Below are 25,671 nucleotides of genomic sequence, written 5' to 3' on the forward strand. Positions count from 1 at the left end.
GAATTTGAATATCAAAAATATTACCTAACATCCTATCCAAAGCGACATCTGCTCTAGCAACACCAAAGGCTGGATCAGCGTGGCCGCCATATTTGTCGATGGTGAACTCCCAGTAGTGGATACCTCGAGAGAACCCCACGTTCCCAAGAACCACTCTGTGTTCATAAGTATCACATGTTACCGTTTGCTTCTCACTAGTCAGTAGAATGTCCGGAGATGCTGATAACGGGTCGAAAGTAAACCATGCGACTAGAATGGACGAAGAATTTGAAATCATTCATGTTAAATGTGAAAGACGAAAATATTCCTTAGAATTAATGTAATTTTACAACGGAAATTTTAACATAAAACTTGCTGTACGTATCTCAAAATCATACGAATTTCTATAAGACAAAAACACAAAATCCTATAATCTGAGCGCTTTCGAAAGTTGGACCTTCTTACATCAAGTTATCCCTGATTTATGTTTTTTTTTAAATCATAAGAAAATTCAGCTGTTTAAATATGGCTCCACTATCTAGTGAGTCTGGTACGTTTACTTATTGTTCGAAACTAATAAAAAAAAACTATGTTGCGCTAGTGTTCTACATAATATTCTTCTGTTAAAAAAAATCACATAATGGTTTGACGTGGCCAGGTGGTTAGGGCAATAGACTCTAAATGCGAAGGTCGTGGGTTCGAATCCCCGTCACACCAAACATGTTCGCCCTTTCAGCAGTGTGGTCGTTATAATGATAGGTCAATCCCACTTTGTGTTGGTAAAACAGTAGCCCAAGAGTCGGCGGTGAGTTGTGATGACTAGCTTACTTCCTTCTAGTTTTGGGCCTGGCATGGCCAAGCGCGTAAGGCGTGCGACTCGTAATCCGAGGGTCGCGGGTTCGCGCCCGCGTCGCGCTAAACATGCTCGCCCTCCCAGCCGTGGGGGTGTATAATGTGACGGTCAATCCCACTATTCATTGGTAAAAGAGTAGCCCAAGAGTTGGCTGTGGGTGGTGATGACTAGCTGCCTTCCCTCTAGTCTTACACTGCTAAATTAGGGACGGCTAGCACAGATAGCCCTCGAGTAGCTTTGTGCGAAATTCCAAAAACAAACAAAACAAAACCTTCTTGTCTTACGCTTCTAAATTAGGGGCGACTAGTACAGGTAGCCACATGGCTTTCCACGGAATTCAAAACAAATATACAAACTTAAAAATCACACAGTATCACGTCATTAATCTTTACATTCTTGATGAGAAACCCACTTGAAGTAAAAATGCATCTCAGAACGGCTAGTATGGGTATTAACACTTTTACTAAAGATGACCTAGGAAGGTCGAAACGTTCGTCTCTGCTTTATTAGTAAAAGTGTTAATACCCATACTAGCCATTCTGAATCTGGAGTTTGATTCCCTGCAGTGGATACAGCAGATAGCCCAATGAGGCTTCGTTATAAAAAACAAATGAATTCTACATTAACTGCCGTTGTTTGTTATTCAGTGTTATCGTCCTTCTTCTAATGATAACTTTTAACCCTTAATGAACGTTTTGATTATTGTTATAACTTGCGTTTTGTAAACTATTTAGAATGTTTATACTTATTTTTTGGCTAAGTCTTATCTTATATGAGACTTTATCCAATAATACTGTTGTACATAAAGTTAATTGTCAAACACTTCAGAAGCACTTGAGCATAGTATAGGTTTTTTTAACTATTAGACGTTTAAATAATGATTAAGTCTCAGTTTTATGCATTAGTCATTTCAGGTATTCACACAGCTCCTTTGCACGTTCAGTTCTTTATTCTGGTGGTAAGTATTAGTGACATAACTCCCTTGCATGTTAAGTTCTTAATTCTGGTGTTATGTATCAGTGATGTAGCTCTCTTGCATGTTCAGTCCTTAATTCTGGTGTTATGTATCAGTGATGTAGCTCTCTTGCATGTTCAGTCCTTAATTCTGGTGTTATGTATCAGTGATGTAGCTCCCTTGCATGTTTAGTCCTTATTTCTGGTGTTATATATTACTGACATAGCTCCCTGCCCCCCAGTGGCTCAGCTGTATGTCTGAGGATTTACAACGCTACAAACCAGGTTTCGATACCCGTGGTGGGCAGAGCACAGATAGCCCATTGTGTAGCTTTATGTTTAATTCAAAACACAAAACAAAACAAACAAACCTTTAAAAAAGGCCCCGCTAGTACAGCGGTATGTCTACGGATTTACAATGCTAAAATTAGGGGTTTGATTCCCCTCGGTGGGCTCAGCAGATAGCCCAATGTGGCTTTGCTATAGGAAAACACACAAACACATAGCTCCCTTGCATGTTCAGTTAATCACTTTTAACAAGCTGACTCACCTTCCTCTGTACATAGTTGTATTTCTTTGCTGTAATGACTTTCCCCTTTATTGTTAAATGCCTTGACTCGGCTCTTGTACTCAGTGTTGAAGTGTAATCCATTCACAGTTGTGACTGTGTCAGCTCCACGGTATACTTCCTAGATCACAATAAAAGAAAATCCAAACAATCATATTTAATAATCAGCACATGTCCAGAGAGGGCCTCATGAGTGAATACCATTCTCATACTCAAAAACAAATATTAGAGTATTAAGTTGTTAATCTACATTAAAGATGTAATTATTAATCACTGAACATTAAGAGTTATTCATTGAAATTCTGAAAATTTCATTTTCATTTCCTGGTGTTTGTATTGTAATTATCCTTCATGTCTTTGTCCATTTCGGAGTAAAATAACGGTCAAATAATCATATACAGACAGCTTTAAAGTGAAGTTTGTATCGATGTTAATTGTATTAAATGTAAACGATGAATTTTATTTCTTTTTAATTTCAGAACAGGCCAAAAAATATACAAATAACTTTAAAAACAATTATCTGTAGGATAAACCAGAAAATATACAAATAACTATAAAACTTATGATCTCTCTGAGAAGAAAAACACTAAAAATTGTGAAGTTTAAGATATACCATAAGATTTTATACTTGGTCAATATAAAGTTGACAAAAAATTATGTTAACAAAACTGTTCACTTGAGTCAGTAAATTTGTTATTGTAATTTTTGGACACCAAGCCTGAAGCAAAATAATATTTGCTTCTCCTTTTCATATCCACTTTATTCACACTCGGAATATATATGAAAAACAATCTATTAATAATGAACTTTATTTATGGTGATATATAAATACATCTTGGGAAAAATTGTTTTTAGTTGTTTTCTTTTTATATTCTACACAAACCTGACCAAGGGATTCCTTGGTGTGGGATACACACACACACACACACACACACATTGATCTGTCCCGTAAACACGTAATGCTGTAATTTGTGTTTACACTATCTAATGAATTTTAATTTCAATATCTAAAAAAATAATGGTCACAAGGCATAAGAAATAACTGTAGTAAATTTGCAATGTGTAGTGTTAGATGTGATCAGCCCCAAGTAGCTCAGTGGTCAGTTTAGTGGTAAACAAAGTTAAAAAAATTGGATTTTGACATTTGCAATGGGCATAACACTTGGGCACATTTTTAATAGACAGTAGGCATAGTAACACCAACGTTTACACGTACACAGCCCACTGATGCTTTAAGCTAATGAATCCCAAGCTATGCCCAACTATGTCGAGTTCAATAATTTATGCACTCAGAGGTGGTTGTTACACACTGTTACAACACTAATCATCTGTATGAAAAACGATATAGTCCAATTATCACTGAAGTTATTCCTTGAGCTTCCACTGTTTTACACTTCATGATTATTATATACGTGTATATGGACGATATAACCATTCCGTTCAGAGCGATGATAATGTTCTTTTATATATCTGAAGGTGTTAACATATGGTGTAATGTTTTAAACACACTGTTGTGCCCGTGCAGTTTACTGACTTCCAGTAACTTCCGAATGAGACAAAAGTCGTTGGATCGAAACAATATTTAATAATGAAATCTATGCATTGTAGTAAGTGTGACGTAATTCTTGCAAAACAGGATAAACTTTACCTTACAACGGAAAATGGCGTTATGTGTGAAAACATAAATCCACTATATATACAGACAAACTTTATACGGAAATCAAGATTAAAATAGCCACAACTAAAGAATTACTCCTAAATTACCCCCCTCCAGAATAGATATATATAATGCAGTCTGTGTTTACTTAAGTAATATCATAGATAATGATGGAAAAGAACTGAACTTCGGACAACAATGATTGGTCATGAAGTTATTTAAGAGTGTGGAGCATCATGCATGACGAATGAACGGATGAGAGTGCATACCGCCCTTCCGTGTTCATTATCTCTACATAGTAATTAAATGTAACCAGGTTCAAGAAACTCCACAGCAGAAATCAGTCAGTCACAAAACAGCACGTGATACTTTATCTCTGTCCTTTTAAAACTTAATTATTAAACTACCTGAAGATTGATTTATCCTTCACAAGTTTACAACGATATCTTACGACAGCTTATCAGATTGAAGTTAGTCCTAAGTCAATGTCTAAAACTAGAAGTGTGAACTATTCCTTATAATAAAAACGTATCATAAAATTGACAAATAATAATACGTGTATATATATATTTCACATTTTAATTAACTAAATTATGTGTAGTGTGAAACAAATGATATGTTGAAATTAATTATATCGAAATGAGAGAAACGAAAGATTAAAGTGTACGCGGTATGAAACGAATGGTTTGTTGAATTAATGAAAAAATTAAACTTTTTAATTTACATTTACCTCATGCCGAATTTTGTATATTCCTAGAGTAACATTTCTTTATTAGTCGTACTTCCTAAGATGTTGAAGTCATTAACTGTAATACTGATGTCACAGTCTTAGAAACAATGACGAAGAATAGGTGACTGATTACACACACACACACACACACATTCTTTGGTTCTTGATCTGAAACGACGAAGTGTAGTCCACATAGCCATAATTACATTTGGGCATGTAAATATGACATGACATAAGAGCGCTACCTTTGGGTATTCTGTCTTTAAATTTGAAATAATTTCATATCCGACGTATCGGTTTAAAAAACAGCTATAAACCTAATTTGTGAATCAATTTTGATATTCAAAATCGTTATAATTTTCTTTAATTTTATTAGACGTTTGCCAGTAAAAGTAAAAATGCATTAAACTACTTCTTTAGTTTCAATACGTTTGTTGATTTTGGAGATAAACATAGCCCTAAAATAATTCTTAATAATATCATCAATTAACTGTACAAGTAAACAGTTTTTCCTGTAAAAATAAACCTTTATATTTTATATTTCATGTGGAATCCAGGAAAGAAATTAATTACACCATAGACCAGAGAAATTAAGGTATAAATTAAGTTGTTCTTAAATACTTATTCTTCAGTTTTGAATACATTTTGTTATTTGAAATCGTTTTAATCTTTTTCTGTATGTAGCGTAAAACAAATGGTGAGGTTCGGCATGGCCAGGTAGATAAGGCACTGGACTCGTAATTCGCGGGTCGCGGTTTCGAATCCCCGTCACACCAAACATGCTCGTCCTTTCAGCGTGGGGACGTTATAATGTACGGTCAATCCCACTATTGTTGTTAAAAGAGTAGCCCAGGAGTTGGCGGTAGGTGGAGATGACTAGCTGTCTTCCCTCTAGTCTTACACTGCTAAATTAGGGACGGCTAGCGCAGATAGCCCTCGTGTAGTTTTGCATGAAATTCAAAAACACACAAACAAATGGTGTGTGGAAACGATGTTAAGGAATTGTAATCGGTTTATAGTGATTTGGTTGATTGTTAGGTTGTTTGTTATTAAGCACAAAGCTATACAAGGGGCTATCTGTGCTCAGCCCACCAGGGGTATCGATACCTGGTTTCTAGCAGTACAAGTCCGCAGACATACCGCTGTTGAGTGTGAAATAAAATGGCCAATCAAGTAAGATATAATAACTCTGTTCCAGGTGAAAGCCGTAAAACATTACATAAAGTAAGATACGATAATTTTGTTTCAACTGACAGTTTTAAAGTAAGATACACTAATTCTATTGAAATTGACGATCGTAAAACACAAGGCAAACTAGGAAAGAATAATTCTGTGCAATGAAATAGTAGATAGTTTCCAAGATTAGGTCATACAACAGAAATTATCATCTAAAATTAGCACTTGACCTTAACTAGATGTGCTGTTCCAGGTTAGAACTTATGTTCCAACCATTGCAGTATCTATCCCACATCCCAGCTGGCCTAAACAGCTCATGGTACTGTACGAAATAGCTTGTTGGCATTGGATATAGAAGACACAGCTTGCTTGATATCTTATTATATACATAAACTCTTGTTTACTACAAGCGAATAAGATATATAGTATTCTGCACTACAATATTTACATCACAAACATATGACCTGTGGCTGTCCCTTTATTTTCATTAACCAACCAATTTTTAAAACGTTTATAGCTACAGCTCATTTACTACGAACATAAACACATCAAAACTGATAGAAGCTGTATTTTACTACTACTTCTATAATACGATTCAAAGTCACTTAAAAACTAGTTCATCAAAATAATGTTTCATTTTTACATAATGAGACCAGTAACACTTTTTTAATGATAAAGAATTTCATATCCCACTATTCAATTAGACAAGGGTTGGCACTGGGTACTGTCAACTACTGCTTTTACTTATTTAAATAAATATAACACAAAACTACACAGAAAGTATCAGCAGCTTATTTTTTCGGACTTTTTTATAAAGTTATACTTGTTCTATCAGAAAGTACAGAACTTTGTAGAAGGATCCTGAAAATGGTCTCTTTCTATGGTTTACATTTTTTTTTTTTTTTTTACAGTTTCCTCTAGTATATTACTTCAAATATGGAGGGCTATGTGCAAACAGCTTGTGCAGATTTGTGCACAAATATGAAACATGCAAACAATATGCTACAAGAAAATCTATGTACACTTCTTCACATATCAATATCTGAGCATATGGGACACTGAATCTTACCTTGAATAATCCATTATTACCTTCTTCAAATTCAACACTGTAGTACTCTACAAAACTAGGTGGCTGAGGTTGCCAAGCAACAGTGATGGTGTTGTTCTCTGTCGAGCATTCTTCAGGGATGATAATTGGAGGACCAGGGGCTGTTCGAGAAATGAGTAAATGAATACAATTTCTAAAGCCACTGAATGAATAATTAGATAGATATAGTTGAAGTAAGATAGAGGATCCTTTGAAAAAGCTATACATAAATTTCTGAACTACTGAGTGTGTATAATAGCACAAAACTATGGCAGTCAATTACTAAAGTAAAACACACACACACACAACAAAAGGTCTTAGGACTGTTAGTTATTAAAGTAATACACACAACTAAAGGTTCTGGGACTGTTGGATACTAAAGTAGCATACACAACTAATAGTCCTAGGACTGTTAGTTACTAAAGTAATACACACAACTAAAGGTTCTGGGACTGTTGGATACTAAAGTAGCATACACAACTAATAGTCCTAGGACTGTTGGTTACTAAAGTAATACACAAGGAGCTAAAGGTCCTTTGACTATTGGTTACTAAAGAAACACACACAATTAAATATCCTGGGACAGTTTGATACATAAAGTAATGAGCATAACTTAAGATCTTGTACAAGTTGACCGAATATACATCAATATTCATAACTAAAAGACATGATTCTTAAAAAAATACCATGACAGACAGAAATACAAGTTCAGGACAGATGAAGATATGTGCACATACATGTTACTGAAGCCTCTCAAGTTTTGTATGCATGTACAAGAAGAGAAAAATATTGGTAAAGAGCTAATGAATAAATGCACAAAACTAAAGACTTTGGAAAGATGTATTCACACAGAGAACTACAAATCTTGAGCTAATGGATAAACACACACAACTAAAGACTTTGGATATATGTACGCACACAAAGAACTATAGATCCCGAGATACTGGGCACACCCACATATCTAAAGACTTTGGAAACATATATATTTACATATAAAACTATAGATCCCGAGATACTGGGCACACCCACATATCTAAAGACTTTGGAAACATATATATTTACATATAAAACTATAGATCCTGAGCTAATTGTCACACATGTACACATGACATCTAAAGGCTACTGATACACATTATTCACATACAGAAATACAGATCTTGAACTAATGGATAAACACATACAACTAAAGATTTTGCATACACATAGCCACAGAAAAATATACACTCTGAACTCATGGATAAACACACACAACTAAAGGCTTTGAAAAAATGTACTCACACACAAAACTACAGATCCTGAGCTAATGAATAAACACACACAAATAAGGATGTTGGATACACATACTCACATAGAAAACTATAGATCCTGAATACAGACACACACAATTAAAGAATCTGGGCACATGTACTCACGTAGAGAATTACAGATCATTAGCTAATAGATAAACACACACAACTAAGGAGTCTGGAAACATGTACTCATACAGAGAACAACAAATCCTGAGCTAATGGATACCTACATCAGTACAGACCAAATAATGGGGTAGTGTGATACATTCTTGTACTAGATTTTGTTAGTTTGGTACAGGAACTTTGGCATCAGTTATAAATTAAGATATCATGCTTTTCAAAAGGAGGGAAATAAATAAAATCAAATTAGATAGTCAGTGATCAGAAAATTTTCAATAACTTTTCAAATCTGATTTGTGTAATTCTGTTTCTGCCTGACTTCAATCTCACGTAGAGTGTTTTTACACCTTGTGGTATTCTTGTTATCAAACATATCCTTCAAAATTTCCAAATGTCAAAAGGTGGACATATCTCTAACATGTTGATATATCCTTTACATGTTTTCTACAGTGAATGCTTCAAACAAGTATCTTAGGAAAGTCACACCTGTTATTTCAGACAGTGTATGTGGATTTTCATTTGTATGATAAATATCTGTGACCAGAAACTCAACTTTTTTTTAATTGCTTGTTCAACATTCTTAGATGTGTACAGGGGTATCATTCATTGTTAATTAATTTCTGAGTGGCAAGACTAAAATGAACATTGTTTTATGAAATAAAAAAAACAACAACAGTAATGTAATAAGTCTCTGTTAATGTAATAACCCTTTGTTAGTGAACTGGCTAACTTGTATAGCCAGTTTCAAGAAGCTTACCAAGATATATATCAATGTAATCAGTTGTCTGTTGTTTGTTTCCCCTTTGTTGCTGTGTAGGATACATCATTTCACTCCTCTTTTTTCTGCCTTTATTGTTTTACATTACAGCTACCTAATTCCTAATTTTAGCAGTTTTTGACATAATAATAGAATACCTGTAAGTCATATCCTCGTAATTCCACAGTTAGTGGGTATGTAGTTTACTCTTGTTTAGTTTTATACACAAGAATACCACAATTATACATCCCAACTGCTTACCACATTCTTAAAGCTCTCTTCACTGGTAGCTTCATTCCCTAACAAATAACACATAACACCACATATTAGCACATACAACCAAACATCTGGGGGCTATTCTACAAACAAACTAATTTATGTAACAAAAATAACCCTGAGTAGCATACACGAAGTTATACATGTTCACGTGTCAGTCAATCCAAACACACATCAGCTTCAAATAATATGAAACACCAAACATGAGTTAAAAAAAAGGGAAAGAAACTTAAAGGAAAATCTTATTATATACCTGTTTGAAAAATAAAATCTCACAACAATTTAAAGTTACTACATGTAATAATTTTGATAAGGGCTTTACACGATGGTTTTTGAGGAAAACGGTCAGTTACAATAAGGCTGAAAAAAGATCCATTTATTTTACTTTGATTTTCAAAGATTTTTTTTTAAAGGGTCTTCAGTATTTTCCCAACACATCATGCAGCAGGAGATATAAACTTATTTCATACCTATTTCTTTTTACTCACTGTACTTCAACATGATTTTCCGAAATTAGGCTAAAAGGAAAAGTAACATTTAAAAAAATAGGCTATTAAATTACATAAATTATAAACAGTATGTATATAATTAATTAATTGAACAAACACTGATGGAGCTGTCTGGACTAAGGGAATTACAATTATATATGAAGTCATAGTTCAACAAAATTTTATTCTGTGATGCAACTATTTCAACTTTAAATTAAAATGTGAAAAGTAAAATTGGTTCTCTTTTTGCTTTTGATCCAACCAGGGAGAAGAAAAACTTTTAAAATCTTACGTTTCATTTGAGCAAATGTCATATAATGAATGACAGGAAGAACAGACTGATAATCCAGGGAGAAGTTGAACTCTGATGTGACCCATGGTCTTAAGATCATTTCCTGGTTCCATCGGACATCTACATCAGCTACTCTATTGACCAATGCTGCTCCAACCTAAATTCCAGAAAGAAGTTTAGAAATACTTACTCGGCAGTTTCATATGCAAGAGTTATAGCTTGTTTAAAACTTAGGTTAAAAATAATAAAATTAATTAATATAACTTTTCTTTCAATGACAAATCTTGGTATACTTTCATTGTGAATGTGAGGTGGAGCCTGACCAGGTTACCAATGCATTTTCAGTTGCAATATCAAAATGTATTAGTTCACATTCAACAACAAAATCATGAGGTGACCATCTAGGAAGTACAGATGTATCTGTTGCCACACACATCTCCTAGCTGAGAAGTGCAAATGTATCTTTCATTAAATATTTTTTACCTTGAAAGTACAACTATTCGTTACTAAACAAGTCTCAGTCGTTTATGATTTATGGCCAGTGAGAGGTAGAGCAGTATCCATTACCATGTAATTCTCAGCATGGAAGTACAGTTGTATCCATTACCATGCATTTTCTGCTGGGAAGTATACAGTTGTATCTGTTACCTCAAATGTCTCAGCTGGCTATTGTGTGGTATTTACAATTTAATCTAAAATAATATGAAAACTTATTATAATTAATAATTAATTTGTGCCAGAAAGTTGTGAAATGGTACTTCCCCTTTCTTTTTGTATCATCCTTAATGTAGTAGTACTCCCATGGGGAGCCACTGGTACATTTATGGATTTGTAATATAATATTTTAGGATCTGATTATCCCCAATAGACACAGCAGAAACCCCAATGTGACATTTCTCTAAAACAAAAACTGAAACCTGGTGTATTTTGTAAACAGCTAATACAAACTTATTCGTGAACAAAAGTTTCCACTTCCTTTCATAAAATCCCAATTTAACTACTGCTATTACAATAAACGGTTAAGAAACTTTGATGATCAAAATTTAATTGTTATAAAAATTCTTATTAGAAGTCAATTTTATCTGTAAAATATGTGTGTATCTGGAGGCATTAAATTTATGAAAATATTATAGAGACGTCTCAGAAATTATTCTTGCAAAAAGAAATTTCTTGTAGGTCAAAACCATCATTATAAGTAGAAGGTATGAAATAAAACAAAAATTGCCAGTGCAAATGGTCTGAAGTCAACTTTATTATAGAAAAATTGTGTAACAACTTCATTATTTGTTTTTTACTTGCAAAGCTGCACAATTCTCTATCTATACTGTTCCTGTTTCAGGGATCAAACACCAATTTTTATCACTGTAAATCTTTAAATTTACTGCTTAGCCACTAAATGGCAAAATAAACTTATCCACGGAGGCTATAAAAATTTAGGAATGAATAAAGTCAAGAGTCAAAACAAGATTAACTTGACCAAACAAACAAATGGGTTGGCTGTTTTTACTAAGCTTTAACTTGTGAAGTATGGCATCATAAATCTGTTTTATCAGTAGAAAACTCCTAAACGTGCAAGGGTCAGGCACGTTTTACCTGGAGAAAAGCTGTGGGGTCAGTCTCCTTTAAAGCTTCGATACAAAACTGAAGAAGTCCTGTTATCTGTTGAAGTTTGGTAGTACAGGAAGTTACCTGGTCCCGGAGTGTCTTGATTTTGTGGTCTCGTTCCTGCCTCGCGAACTCCAACAGCTGCTGTTTCCTGACAAAGATAGCCTCAATCAATAGGTCACACTGGGCACTGATAGTGGCTTCAAACTGTACACAGTTGTCCTGGAAAAACAAAATTGCATGTTAAAACACACGGTAGTCTTACGGACGAAAAACAACCTACATGACATACTTATGTTATTAACAGTAGTGATAGTTTAGCGATTTCCCACCTTCTGTGGCTCGGGCTGTAGTAATCCAAACCATCACATAGTTTTAGTGGATGTTCTTTACTGGTCTTTTACTTCATGTACCAAATTTCAAAACAGTCCAGTAAACATTACCTGAGATATAACGTCTCCAATTTTGATCGAGTTTCATCATTTCTTCGCACCACGGCTTCATCTAAGAGTACAAGTTGAAAGAACGTGCAGATACAAAAGTGTTGGTTAGGCCAAGCATACTAGAGTAGCAGTTTCTAGCTCAAGTTTTCAAAAGAATCACAAGGGTGGGCGGTTATTATTCATTATTCTTTGCCAACATTTCAACACAACTTTATTAAATTTTATGTAGTTTTGCTAATTAAATAGCGTGTAACGTCACTTGACATCAGCTTAAACAAATTACATATATAGTAATGCTTGAAACGGCTTTACCAGAGTACATGGACTGTGATGACAATAAACTGTTAATCTAAATTTAATAGCACTATTACAGCGAAAGCTCTGGCACTGTTTTACAGAGGAAAATTACCACCATACATTTTATAGAATCTGGTTGGTTCTGTAAAGTAAACGCCTGTTTCGAGTAATACAGTTGCGATTCTAAACCCAATGTTGATTACTATCGAGTGTCGCTTTTTTTTTTTTTTAACTTGATGTGGTATGTTGGTGTGTATTGATAAAAAGTTATCATATCTCTTCAAACACAACTTGTGAAAAAAAAGTGTGTGATTTAAAAGAATAAAATCAAAATTAGCGGCCAACTAGTAGCTACACTTATAGCATTAACACGATTTTTACAGTGAATAGTCATTCATTAGTTACCTAGCTAGCGTGTTTTTTTACCAACGTAAACGGTCCAGCTAACTAACGAATGAATGTTTGCAATGAAATTCTTATCAGTGCTATAAGTGCAGCTACAGTCTGGACGCCAATTTTGATTATTTTCCTTTAAGTTGTACGCTAAATCCTTTTTAAACGCAATTATTTTTTTCCACACCAAATGTATTTTTAATTAGATAATTTTGGTATGAGAATAATTTTTTATTCGAACTTTAGCAAATATTATTCCTGAAAACAAAATAAGATCAGTATGCCCATTCGATTATTAATCAATTCTATACCTTATGAAAGTGAGGCTGAAACTACTATAATGTTTACCAAACGACGTACTACGTTTCACGTTGCCCTTCAGTGGTTCAGCGGTATATCTGCGAACTTACAACACTAAAAACCGGGTCTCGATACCCGTGGTGGGCAGAGCACAGATAGCCCATTGTGTAGCTTTGTGCTTAATTCAAAAACAACAACTTCTCACGTATAGACAAATTAGTGAATCATTTATGTACTAGAAATTTAACACTTACTAATTTGTGCATTCATCTCTTCCCTCCAATTGTTCGGATATAGATTATTCTAAATTTACGTTTTATATTTCTTTATTTTTGACAAATGTATGACGAAAAAGGAACCATACTTCTGCTGCATCAGCAAGAAACTAAAAAATCCGAGAGCTTTCGAAAAATGGTCTCTCCTTACTCGGGGTAAAATTAGTTAAAAATTTGTTTTCAAGAAACATGACGTTTTTAGTGAAAACTTGTTTTAATTACCAGTTTTAAAATATTATAAACCCGATCGATACGCCCACATCAGGCTTACTATTTATTGAAATACTCGAACATACAGACTTGGTTACAAAGTGTTTTAATTGTCCCAGCATAATCTTTTACACTGACATTGGAGAACTTACAATAATTATTGTGAAATCAGTGGTTGTTTGGTGTTGTAACCAGGTATACTGTGTGAGGGCGCGTCATTCCAACAGGAACCGGAAGAGACCGAATACTATAAGTACGCAACATCATCAGTTTTATACGAATCGAAACATATCTGCAAGACCTATCTCATACACAAAATAATTTAGCTACATCATAGTAAATATAATTGCTAAAATATTTTTAGCTAAAATAAATATAGTGGAACATTACTTGCCTATCAGTTGAAACACAAATTTATATTCCAGCTGATTTGTGATTTGAGACAGAAAAATGCAATTATAGATTTGTAGTAAGTAAGGTACGCCGTTGGATGGCGACAGTGCATGTTAGCTTTGGTATACTGGTCTTCGCGTTAGTTAATTAATGAGGACCCGGTATGGCCAAGCGTGTTAAGGCGTGCGACTCGTAATCTGACGGTGGCGGGTTCGCATCCCCGTCCCCCCAAACATGCTCGCCCTCCCAGCCGTGGGGGCGTTATAATGTTACGGTCAATCCCACTATTCGTTGATAAAAGAGTAGCCCAACAGTTGGCGGTTGGTGGTGATGACTAGCTGCCTTCCCTCTAGTCTAACATTGCTAAATTAGTGACGGCTAGCACAGATAGCCCTCGAGTAGCTTTGTGCGAAATTCAAAAAAACAAACAATTAATTAACGGAGGTGCATATTATTTTTATCTAAAGACACCCTTAAGTTTAAATATGAGTTTACACTTTGCGTCATAAGTTCTAAAATTATCCAAATCAAGAAAAAGTGAAGGAATTTTAATCTGTCTCTTCCAATAACATAAACTTGAACGAGATAAGAAACAAAAACTGTCAGTTTTAATGCCCCCATTTAAAACTAGATATAAGGTATAAAGTACGATAAGGTAAGGGAATATTAAACCTAATCCAGTGTGCCTCGGCGCCCTGGAACTCACAGAGGTGCTGTGGGTTATTTCAAATTTTCGAGAGAAACAAAGCGATATCGACATCTGTCGGACACCGCGCGAACTACTAGCTCAAGGTAGTTCAAAGTTTTATCATTACACCGCGCTACATTCCTTTCGATGACGTTCTCGAATGTTTGAGATATGTTTTCGTTTACTTGTACTTTCAGCTACATCAGTAACTTCACGAACTTTCTCGTTTTTTAGACTTCGTATATAAATACCTGCCGATTCTCTGGGTCCATCAGTAATCAATATACTGAAGGGTGTTGTGATCAAGTGTCTGCGAGATCAAGCGAAGTTCAATGAATTTTGTTGATTTTTAGTCCTTGTGCATAAAAATGAAAATATTTTGAACATTAATAAGCAGTGTGGGAGTGAAGAAAAGGATGGTAAACTACAGACCAGTGACAAAATTATGAAGAAACGGAAATATCAGAAATATAACGACAGTTATCTAGATTTCGGTTTTACTTCGGTAGATGTCATGAAGTGTGTCCACAGCGTGTATCATGTCTAAAAGTTTTGTTTCCAAGTAAACTAAAACGCCACTTAGAGACAAATCATCCTAAAATGGCTAGAAAATCCCGTGATTATATTACCAGAAAGTTAAAATAATTGAAAGAACAAAAAGGTACATTTTTTAAACAAGCACCAATACCAAACAATGCTTTGCTAGCATCCTCCAACCACCTAACCAAAACCACCATCCAAAATGCATCACAATTTGTAAACACAAAACTACAAGAGTAAGCGCCCTCTTTACGAATCGAGTCCTGGATTTTTGCCTTGTAAATCTGTACACTCGCTATTGGCACATTGGGGTCAAGATTTCAAGTGTAACATTTTTTTTATTTCTGACACGATAGTAGTTTTTCAAGCAATTTGATTATAGTTATTAACTGCATATGTTTTTTTATATTCCTATACGGTTGAGACGGAGTTTATCACTGCAACAACAAAAAAAGTGGATAGGCAGCTATGAAATAGAACTTTTAAGTTTTGTAAATAACAAAACACTTGGAAACCTCAGCTTCAATATGTCAGTTATTTCAACTTTGTGTGTGTCATTTTTAAGTGTTATACCCGCTACGATTTAAGTTCGTTTCGTTTTGTGGTACATCATAATGAGCTTTAAGAAATGTTATGACGAGAAATTAAAAATGAGCGTAATTTTATTACTACAGGCACAGCTGTTTCCACCGAGAAAAAAAGACCTCAGATTCTGGCGTTGCAAAAACGTAGACTTACCACTGTACCACAGGAAGATCACGTAACACCGCAAACATACACAGCACTTACTAAATCAAAATAAACTTTGAAAGGAAAACAATTCACAAAACTAACTGTTAATTTTACTATTTTGATTTTTACAAAAGCTACACAATGAACCATTTGCAGTCTGTCCACAGTGTGAATTGAGCCCCTGATGTTAGTAGTGTAATTCTGTAAACGTAAAAGAATAATGATTTTTTATGATAAATTACAAGTTTCTAGCATCTGCATCTGTAAAAAAATACAAATACAGAGGGTTAACTACGTTATTTCAAAACGATTTTGAGCATGTAAATCGGCAAATCACGTGACAATAGTCAACATAAAATCGCATTGAAACAGAATGTATCAGAAATAAAAACTACATTTTGTGGAGTTCATAGTTAGTATGATGTGACCAAAAACTTATAGCTTTTGGAAAGGTTTGTAACACCCTTTTTCACACAATACAGTCATGCTGAAATCCGTTAAAATTACCTTAATCTGGTTACTTTGTTCCCTAGGTCTGTATAGGAGACAGTATCTACGCTATCTAAAAAGATGAAGCGTTACACTTTCTTTAAGTATTAAAAGGATTAATGATTGCAATGCACTTTGCTGGCCGAATGGATACTGTTCATATGTTACAAACAGCAAACGCTATGAGAGAATAGTAGTATCGTGGTGATATCCTCGCCAGAAAAAACAAACAAACAAGATTTCTTCCAACACTGAGGCAACTTTTTTGTTTAGTTCTACTTTTTTATGAAGGTAACTAGTTTGCACGTAAGTATCCATCTGTTTTTATGTCACTGCACGTTCTAAGTCTAATGAATATGACACTTTTCTCTCATACTTTCAGAGTTTTATTGGGTTGATGCTTTCTGTTATTCACGAAAACATGAAGTAAACGACCAGAAACGAAAAATGTGTTACCCAATACCTAACAGCAAAAACTACTGGCTACATCAGCAACGCTAATTTATTAGTGTGATTATTTAGTGAACCTATTCGATTAACGAATGGTGTCAGTGAAAAAGTGTTGATTATGGAGAAAGCTATGGTAATACTGGTAGTAATGTCACTGTCCTTAGTCATGTATGCTGGTGATTGTTATGACCATGACACTGATGGTTGTGATTCTGTTGATGGAGCAGGATCTAAGGATGTCACAATTATTAGATGTCTTGGTGAGGGATTTAGAGTAAAGGAAAAGATGAACATGTATTTTCTTTCTTACTGTCTTTCCACTTCATGAAGAGGTGTTGCTTTACTCTCTTTGATTTTCGAGTTAATATGCACGTTTGACTTGTATGATTATTTCAGATAGATATCTTTATTATATTGCCAATGGCAGGTGGATGGCTTTTGCCACCGATCTTTATGTTCATGGATTTTTACAAGTTTCCACATTCTTACTAACACGACTAGAGTAATATGACTTGTTGCAATTCTCTATCTAGATAGCTCTAGGTACCCCAAGTTAATCCGTCTTATTTAATTTTCCAATATTACAAATTCAAAAATATACCCATCTTGGAAATTCTAAATCTCTTATCTGAACACACATTTATGATCTGAGTGAATAAATATTATCCGTCGAAAAGAGTTGTTGCATACCTTTTACAAAAATGATCAATTTTCAATGGGATAACACTACCTACATATGTAACCGTAAACATTTTTCATTTCTTTCTACAAACAACTAACATCAAATGTATAAATTTGGTGATAACAAATCTTTGAACGCATCCAGATTACTAATTTGTACGTTTCCCTATTTCCAATAAGCTAATGAGCCGAGATGCGTCTCACTCAATCATGTAATTAATTCTGGAATAACGAGTAAAAAGGTTCTAGAATACATACCGAGATTTCTTCGGGTACACTTTTAATATACTGGATAAAATCCGTCGCTTCTTTGGCTTTTCCAGAGAGTAACTGGAGATTTTGAGAAAGCTCCGTCTGGTAACAGAAAAAAAGGAAGATGCATCAATGCTTCCATCAAATTGTCTAATACAAAGTTTTACACATGTACTTTACATAAAATTGGTAATACCAAGAAAATGAAAAATAAGAAAATTTACCTTTGAAATGTTTCATGCAATTTTTTAAACTGTTGTTATGCAGTTATACGTAAGAAAACCTAATATAAGTACATTTACAGAACGTTCTATGCTGAAGGTTGAGTTATCACATGCACGATATTATAATATTTTATAAAATCTTACAAATAAATAATGTTTATCAAGAGAAAGGTTTTTGAATTTCGCACAAATTTACACGAGGAGCTAACCGTCCCTAATTCAGCAGAGTAAAACTAGAGCAAAGAGAGCCGGTCATCACCACCCACTGCCAACTCTTGGGCGACTCTTACCAACAAATAATGAGATTGACCGTAACAATATAACACACCCTACGGTTGAAAGGGTGAGCAAGTTTAGTGTAACGGGGATTCCAATCCACGACACTCAGACTGCTAGTCGAGAGCACTGATCTCCTAGCCATACCAGCCCCATCTTTATTACACCAGTATATTACATAGCCGAATCACTTGCTCCTTGAGGTAAGTGTACATGCGCAAAAGCTCCGCGCTTTATTGCAAGGAATGTTCACTATGGAGTGTTTCAAACAAATATTTTAAAACTCCAACAATTGGGTTCAGAAGGATATCTGATGTAAAATAGATAAGATGTTAAGTTGACCTTATGATGTTTGGTTGATTTTCAATATCACGGTAAACATAACTATAAAACTTTGTTTTTTAGTGTGTTATTTTATTGGCGGGATCGTTTGGATTATTTGATAAAAGTAATATCAAGTCCAGTCAATGTAACGATAACGAATTAATTTATTTTTTCAATAACCATTGCTAAGGGCTACGCTTCCTTTGATGCAAGTTGGAGACTTAAATTCATTAGTTAATAGCTTGCCAATACATACTTCACTGAACTAACTCGTATTTATGGCTTATGTATAGTCATGTGAAAAAGTCAGGACACCCTATGAAAGCCTGTGTATTTTTGTAACATTTTTGGATATATAGATATTTAATCTCAATTTTAACAATACTGAGAGATTATAGGAATATAACTAAACAATTAAAACTGAAGAAAAGACTTTTCAAGATCTAGATCTTCTGTAAATGTAATTCTACAAAAATGCATATTGTAACTGAGGAAAAAAGTTAGGACACCCTACCCCCTAATAGCTAGTTTGTTTGTTTGTTTTTTAATTTCGCACAAATCTACTCGAGGGCTATCTGTGCTAGCCGTCCCTAATTTAGCAGTGTAAGACTAGAGGGAAGGCAGCTAGTCCTTCCACCCACCGCCAACTGTTGGGCTACTCTTTTACCAACGAATAGTGGGATTGACCGTCACATTATAACGCCCCTACGGCTGAAAGGGCGAGCATGTTTGGTGCGATGGGGATGCGAACCCGCGACCGTCAGATTACGAGTAGCACGCCTTAACACGCTTGGCCATGCCGGGCCCCCTAATAGCTAGGGTTACCCCATTTGGCTGAAATAACTGCAGTGAGAGGCTTCTTGTAGCCATCTACCAGTCTCTGATATCGGTCTGAAGAAAGTTTTCCCCCACTCCTCAAAGCAGAATTCTTTCAGCTGTGAAATGTTTGAGGGGTTTCTTGCATGTACAGCCCGTTTCAAGTCACCACACAGCATCTCAATGGGGTTAAGATCTCGGCCATTTCAGAACTCTCCATTTCTTAGTTTTCAGCCAGTCCTTGGTGGATTTACTGGTATGTTTTGGCTCATTGTCGTGTTGCAGAATCCAGTTCCGCTTCAGCTTTAATTTTCGTACAGATGGCCTCACATGATCCTCAAGCACCCTCTGATACACAGTAGAATTCATGGCAGATTCTATGACTGAGTGCTGTCCAGGTCTTGCTGCAGCAAAGCAGCCCCAAATCATAACACTTCCACCTCCATGCTTCATAGTTGGTATGAGGTTCTTTTCCTGGAATGCTGTATTTGGTTTATGCCTAACATGTCCTCTGTTCTGGTGTCCAAATAATTCAATTTTGGACTCATCTGTCCAAAGAACGTTATTCCAGAAGTCCTGGTCTTTGTCTACATTCTCTCTGGTAAACTTCAGTCTGGCCTTGATGTTTCTCTTAGAGAGCAAAGGTTTCCTCCTTGCACACCTCCCATGCAAGTTAAACTTGTGCAGTCTATTTCTGATTGTAGAGGCATGCACTTTCACATCAACAGTAGCCAGAGCCTGCTGTAGGTCCCGCGATGACATGTTAGGGTGTTTGGAGACCTCTTTTAGCATCTTGCGGTCTGCTCTCGGGGTGAAATTGCTTGGACGATTAGACCTGGGCATGTTGGCAGTTGTTTTAAAATCCCTCCACTTGACTATTTTCCGGACAGTGGAATGGCTGATTTAAAAATATTTTGGGATCTTTTTTAAATCCCTTACCAGACTCATAAGCTGCTACAATTTTCTTTCTGAAGGCCTCAGACAGCTCTTTTGCTCTCACCATAGTGCTCACTCTCACTTCAACAGTCAGGAGCACACCAAACTAAATGTTTGAGGTTTAAATAGGGCAAGCCTCATTCAAAATACTGAGTAACGATCTTCTAATCATGTGCACCTGGTGTGATACACCTGTGTGTGAGTTTAGCCATTTTATGTGGGAATAAATGTGGGGGTGTCCTAACTTTTTCCTCAGTTAGAATATGCATTTTTGTAGAATTACATTTACAGAAGATCTTGAAAAGTCTTTTCTTCAGTTTTAATTGTTTGGTTATATTCCTATAATCTCTCAGTATTGTTAAAATTGAGATTAAATATCTATATATCCCAAAATGTTACAAAAATACACAGGCTTTCATAGGGTGTCGTAACTTTTTCACATGATTGTCCAACATATCGATATTCATCGAGTAACTTTACTGGAGCACCTATCTATCCTTTTTTGTCCTCTGGAACTGGTCTCGACAGGAACCCTGGGCTCCTCACGGTGTTGACTTTCATTTGCAAATTCTTCTCTGAAGTTACTCAGTTGGCTGTTATCAAAGGCGATCGCGGTGGATAACCTTTTGGATTATACCACCTATATGTCTGGACTCTGTAAAACACATTGTTACTTCTTTTCAGCACAAGATATGACCCTTCTCAATACCCGTTTAACTTTGGAGTTTGTCAGACCTCTGAAGAAGATTGTACAGTAAACCATATTGTGATGAATCTAGCCTTATCAATATTAGTGCCATAGTGATGTTTTTTATTTGAACTCAAACTGATTTTAGCCTTGACTATGTAAAATCATGCGTGATATTTTCCTTTCATAACCATGAAAGCTCTAAGAATCGTTAATCCCTCAGAAAATGCTCTTGTCATTAGTTGTAGATTTATTGCTGATAACTCCTATTATGAGTGATTCACTTCCAGGTGATGCACTGATCACCTGCTCTCTTTTCAATAGGAGACTAATTTCTGGTGGAGTATCTGACATATAGTACAAAAGGTTTTCCTGGTCATATACTCTGAAGCTATTTCGTGCTAGTCTAATGTTACCTCCATTTCTCTATATACGGTCAGTTCCCAATATGTACACTTCCTTAGTGTCACCCTCACATCTGCACATATAAATAAGCTTTCTGCAGTGAGGTTACTTTTCAACTTCCTCTTTTGCTATAACCTTATGTCTACTTACTGTTCACAACCAACCTTTCTTCTCTTTTCATTTCTAAAAGCAATTTCCCACTTTTCATTAACAAATTGGGTCAAATAATAGCAGCTGTAGAAACAGTGTCAATCAACGTTCTGCAAGGTTTTCCATCAACAAACCCACGGACTCAAAGACGATTCTCTCCAAATAATGATTTCTTTTTTTTAATTCATTCGTGGTGGGTGTAGTATTTTCATTTAAGCTTCGCTACATCAATCTAACTAGTTCCCGTCGAAAACAAATCGACATATAAATCTAACTAGTTCATGTGTAAGACATTCCACATAAATCTAGCTGGTTTCTAAAGCACATCCTTAAGGTATTGACAGCTGTTTATTATATTTTTTATCTCAGCTTCACAACATAAATCTATCTAGTTCCTTTCTGAGACACATTACCACATAAATCTAACTCGTTCCTGTTTAAGACACACTACCACATAAATCTAAGCATTTCCTGTCTAAGGTTCCTGGAAACTGTTCGAAGTGTGTTTTTCACTAATTGGTCAAGGAACCTATTAAAAATAATGTTATTTAAGATTATTATTAATTTCTAAAATGGAAATGATTGAGAGAGTACAAGTGATCACCTGTATTAGGTTTGATGTTTTACTGCATAATGAAATCTGGAATATTTTGACTCAAAATTTCAAAAAGGCAAATTTTGAATGGATGCAAGAAGAATTGTATGTTGAGATTGGGCAGCTGAGTTATTTGAAGACATTGAGCAAATATGGAAAATTTGTAAAGAAAAATTTCGATATTCAAAAAGAAAGGAAAGGGAAGCTGTAAATAAAAACACCTGGTTGGCTCACAATGGATATAGGAGATAAGATAAACGAAAAGCATCACAAATTTAAGGAAACTTGTTGGTTGATTTGGTGTTTTATAGCGTAAAGCAACTAGGCTATCTGCGCCAAGCATTCGGTAAAAAGTTAAAATTAAAGTAAAATTATTAAAATTCATAAAAAGAAATTAAGGTAAAACAAAACAGAGTTTAATTTTTGAATTGAAAACATAAATAGCATTAAATTCAATTTTTACATCTAGTCTACAGCGGTAAGAGAAAAAACTACAGTGATACAAGTTGTAAAGGACTTTCTGTAGCATAACTGTAAATATCATAACTTGCCAGGAAGACCAACAGGAAAGTTAAATAACCACCTTTAGTCACTTGAAGTTGATCTTTCCAGTCTTAGTTTCAAATTATTTGATGTTATGGCCATTTTCAGAAAGTAAAGTAATACAAGTTTTAAAAGACTTGTAGCAAAATTTTAATTATTATAACTCGCCAGGATGACTAACGGGTAGTTCAAATAGCAACGTTACACTTTCCAGTCTGGGTTTCGAGTCATTTGACGTTACGGCTATTTTGTAATTTCAAATCGAACCAGATGTACTTTGATTATTAACACGAAATCACATATGAAAAGGTCTAATGCATAAATTAAAAAATTAAAATAGCAATAAAAACATTAATGGCCTTTAAAAACTAAAAAAACATTTCTAAGGTGGACAGTGTCACTACCCCCAATAACACTGTCTAACGTTACGAATAAACCTTGAGACAGGACATGTTTAAAATGTTGCCTTCGTTGAGAGTCATGACGATGGCAAGACAGTAAAATGTAGCTTATTGTGACCTGAGTGTTACACAGACAGCACACTGGTGCATCAGTCCCAGATAAAAGAAACCGATGAGTCAAAAAACTGTGACCAATGCGTAATCTAGTTAGAACAACTTCCTCTTTCCCATCCTTATAGTAGCAAGACGGCCAAAGTCCAGTAGAGGATTTTATTTGGAAAAACTTGCTTTCACGTTGCTTACTCCAAGTCGACTGCCATAAGGCACAGCAGTGATAGTGCCACAGCAGATAGATTTAGTTGCAGTGTCGGCAAGCTCGTTCCCGCGAATACCAACGTGGCCCGGTATCCAGAAAAACTGGATAGAAGTAGATGTTAAAGAGAAATGGGCCAGTCGGTTTTGAATATCGGCGAGAACAGGATTTGAACTAATGTAAAGCGATTCCAGGGCTAGTAGAGAACGAAACGAGTCAGTATAAATAGCGCAATTTGAGTACTGCTTAGCTTCTATGTGATCCAGGGCAAGAGAAATGACGTACAGTTGAACAGTAAACACAGAAGCTGTAGAGGGGATTCTGCACGAAACCACCGAACCACAACAAACCATGGCAGAACCCACACCGTCACCTGATTTTGAACCATCTGTATAAATTGGAATGGAAGGATGGTTCGAAATATGTTCAGCAAATAACAAACAGTATTTCTAATCAGGAGTGTCTGCTTTTCTCAGATGACTTAAAGAGAGGTCACATTTGGGGACTGTAATAAGCCATGGTGGGATGGACTGACCAGTGGATATAGCAATGTTACCCAAGGACAGACCAAATTCATCCAACTGCGCCTGGATACGAAGGTCAAACGGAGAAATGGCAGATCGTCTGTTCCGAAAAACATGAGATCCTTCCCAGGCTTAGAGAAAGGTAGGGCAATAGCCTGGTGCCAGGCATCAAGAAAAACATTCTCCTGCCAGATCCAGTTAAAACAATCAGAAGAACAGCAAGAAAAAGAAATAGATGGCGCAGCATGTCATAGTGTACATCATCTGGTCCAATCGATGTACTGCCAGACTGATGAAGGGCCAGTTTGACTTCCACCACTGTAAAGGGACGATTACATCATAGAGACAATCAGCTCGAAAGGAAAGAGGTGATCGCTCTACCCGAGTCTTGATGGCTAAGAAGGTGGAGAAAGAAGCAGAAGTGCTAGATACCTGGCAAAAGCTTTCACCAAGGGTATCAGTGATGCTCCAGGTATCAGCTACTTCCTGGCCATCAGGGAGCAAGATTGGGAGGGGAATGGAATTAGATTGCCCACTGATTTTTCAGATCTTATCCAATTTGACTTTGGAACTGGTGATAGAAGATAGGAGAGAGAGACTAACAGTTCCCTTGTTGTCCCTAAATGTTGTTATGTTATCTGCAGTCTCTATCAATACATGCTTTCCTGTAACAGTTGAAAAACCTGTTGTCTGATAGTTTATTTGCTCTATTCCGTACAAGTTGTAGTGTAACAAATCCTCTCTGTTCTTCTAGACTGTCGTCAGAAGGAGTTGATGTTTTAATGACAGAAGCTTTGATGATAACGCTTCTTCTAGATGGTGCGTTTAGTACTTCATCTGCATTTTTAATGGGATCTAGTTCTATTACCAAATGCATTGCTTTCTTTAAAGATGTACATTTTTTTGTCCAGCTTAATTTTCAAATCATTGTCAGTTATGGCATCTATAAAGTGGTCACGAGCCAACAAATCCACCTCACTGACACACATTTATAAATATTGTACATTTATCTAGATAATACTGAAAGGTTTCTAGATTTTTAACATCATATGCCCCCTATTTAACAACTAAATTAAAACATTCGAAATAGAGACTACAACAATATGAAATGTAATATATATGCTTTATGAAACTAAGTAGATTGTTTCTTTGTTTCAGAAGTTTGTACACAGCTACTAAAGTAATCTTTGCTTACAGATGTGCCTAATTTTCAACTGATACATTACAAAAAAGACAGCTAGTCAACAGCACCTGTTGCCTGCTATTGGGCAAATATTATCTAATCGGATAGTGGAATGCATTCAATATCCTAAAGTGTGGAGTGAAATTTCATGACTTCGGGTTGCCCAGAGTTTATAGTCCAGACATGGTAGATAGCCAATAGGCTACATCCGGTGCCTACTGAAAATATTTTCATGGACAAAAAATCTGGAACAAAGCTAAATTATGCTAGCGAAAACTTTAAAAATACAAAAGTATACAAAACGCTGTAGAATATATAA

At 35.4% G+C, this 25,671-nt stretch overlaps 1 protein-coding gene across 1 annotated transcript in view; it reads right to left on the reverse strand.

Moving 5' to 3' along the window:
- The window catches only part of LOC143225722 (E3 ubiquitin-protein ligase TRIM9-like), a 62,048-nt gene that overhangs the window by 2,558 nt on the left and 33,819 nt on the right, over nucleotides 1-25,671 (reverse strand). The window contains exons 2-7 of the mRNA XM_076455622.1: nucleotides 17,981-18,076; nucleotides 11,820-12,053; nucleotides 10,227-10,383; nucleotides 6,987-7,126; nucleotides 2,337-2,475; nucleotides 25-249 (exon numbers count right to left, since the gene is read on the reverse strand). Of these exons, the coding sequence (XP_076311737.1) occupies nucleotides 25-249; nucleotides 2,337-2,475; nucleotides 6,987-7,126; nucleotides 10,227-10,383; nucleotides 11,820-12,053; nucleotides 17,981-18,076 (991 nt within the window). The remainder of the gene's footprint in view (nucleotides 1-24; nucleotides 250-2,336; nucleotides 2,476-6,986; nucleotides 7,127-10,226; nucleotides 10,384-11,819; nucleotides 12,054-17,980; nucleotides 18,077-25,671) is intronic.

This window comes from Tachypleus tridentatus, chromosome 9 (genome assembly GCF_004210375.1).
Source record: "Tachypleus tridentatus isolate NWPU-2018 chromosome 9, ASM421037v1, whole genome shotgun sequence".
Taxonomy (NCBI): Eukaryota; Metazoa; Arthropoda; class Merostomata; order Xiphosura; family Limulidae; genus Tachypleus; species Tachypleus tridentatus.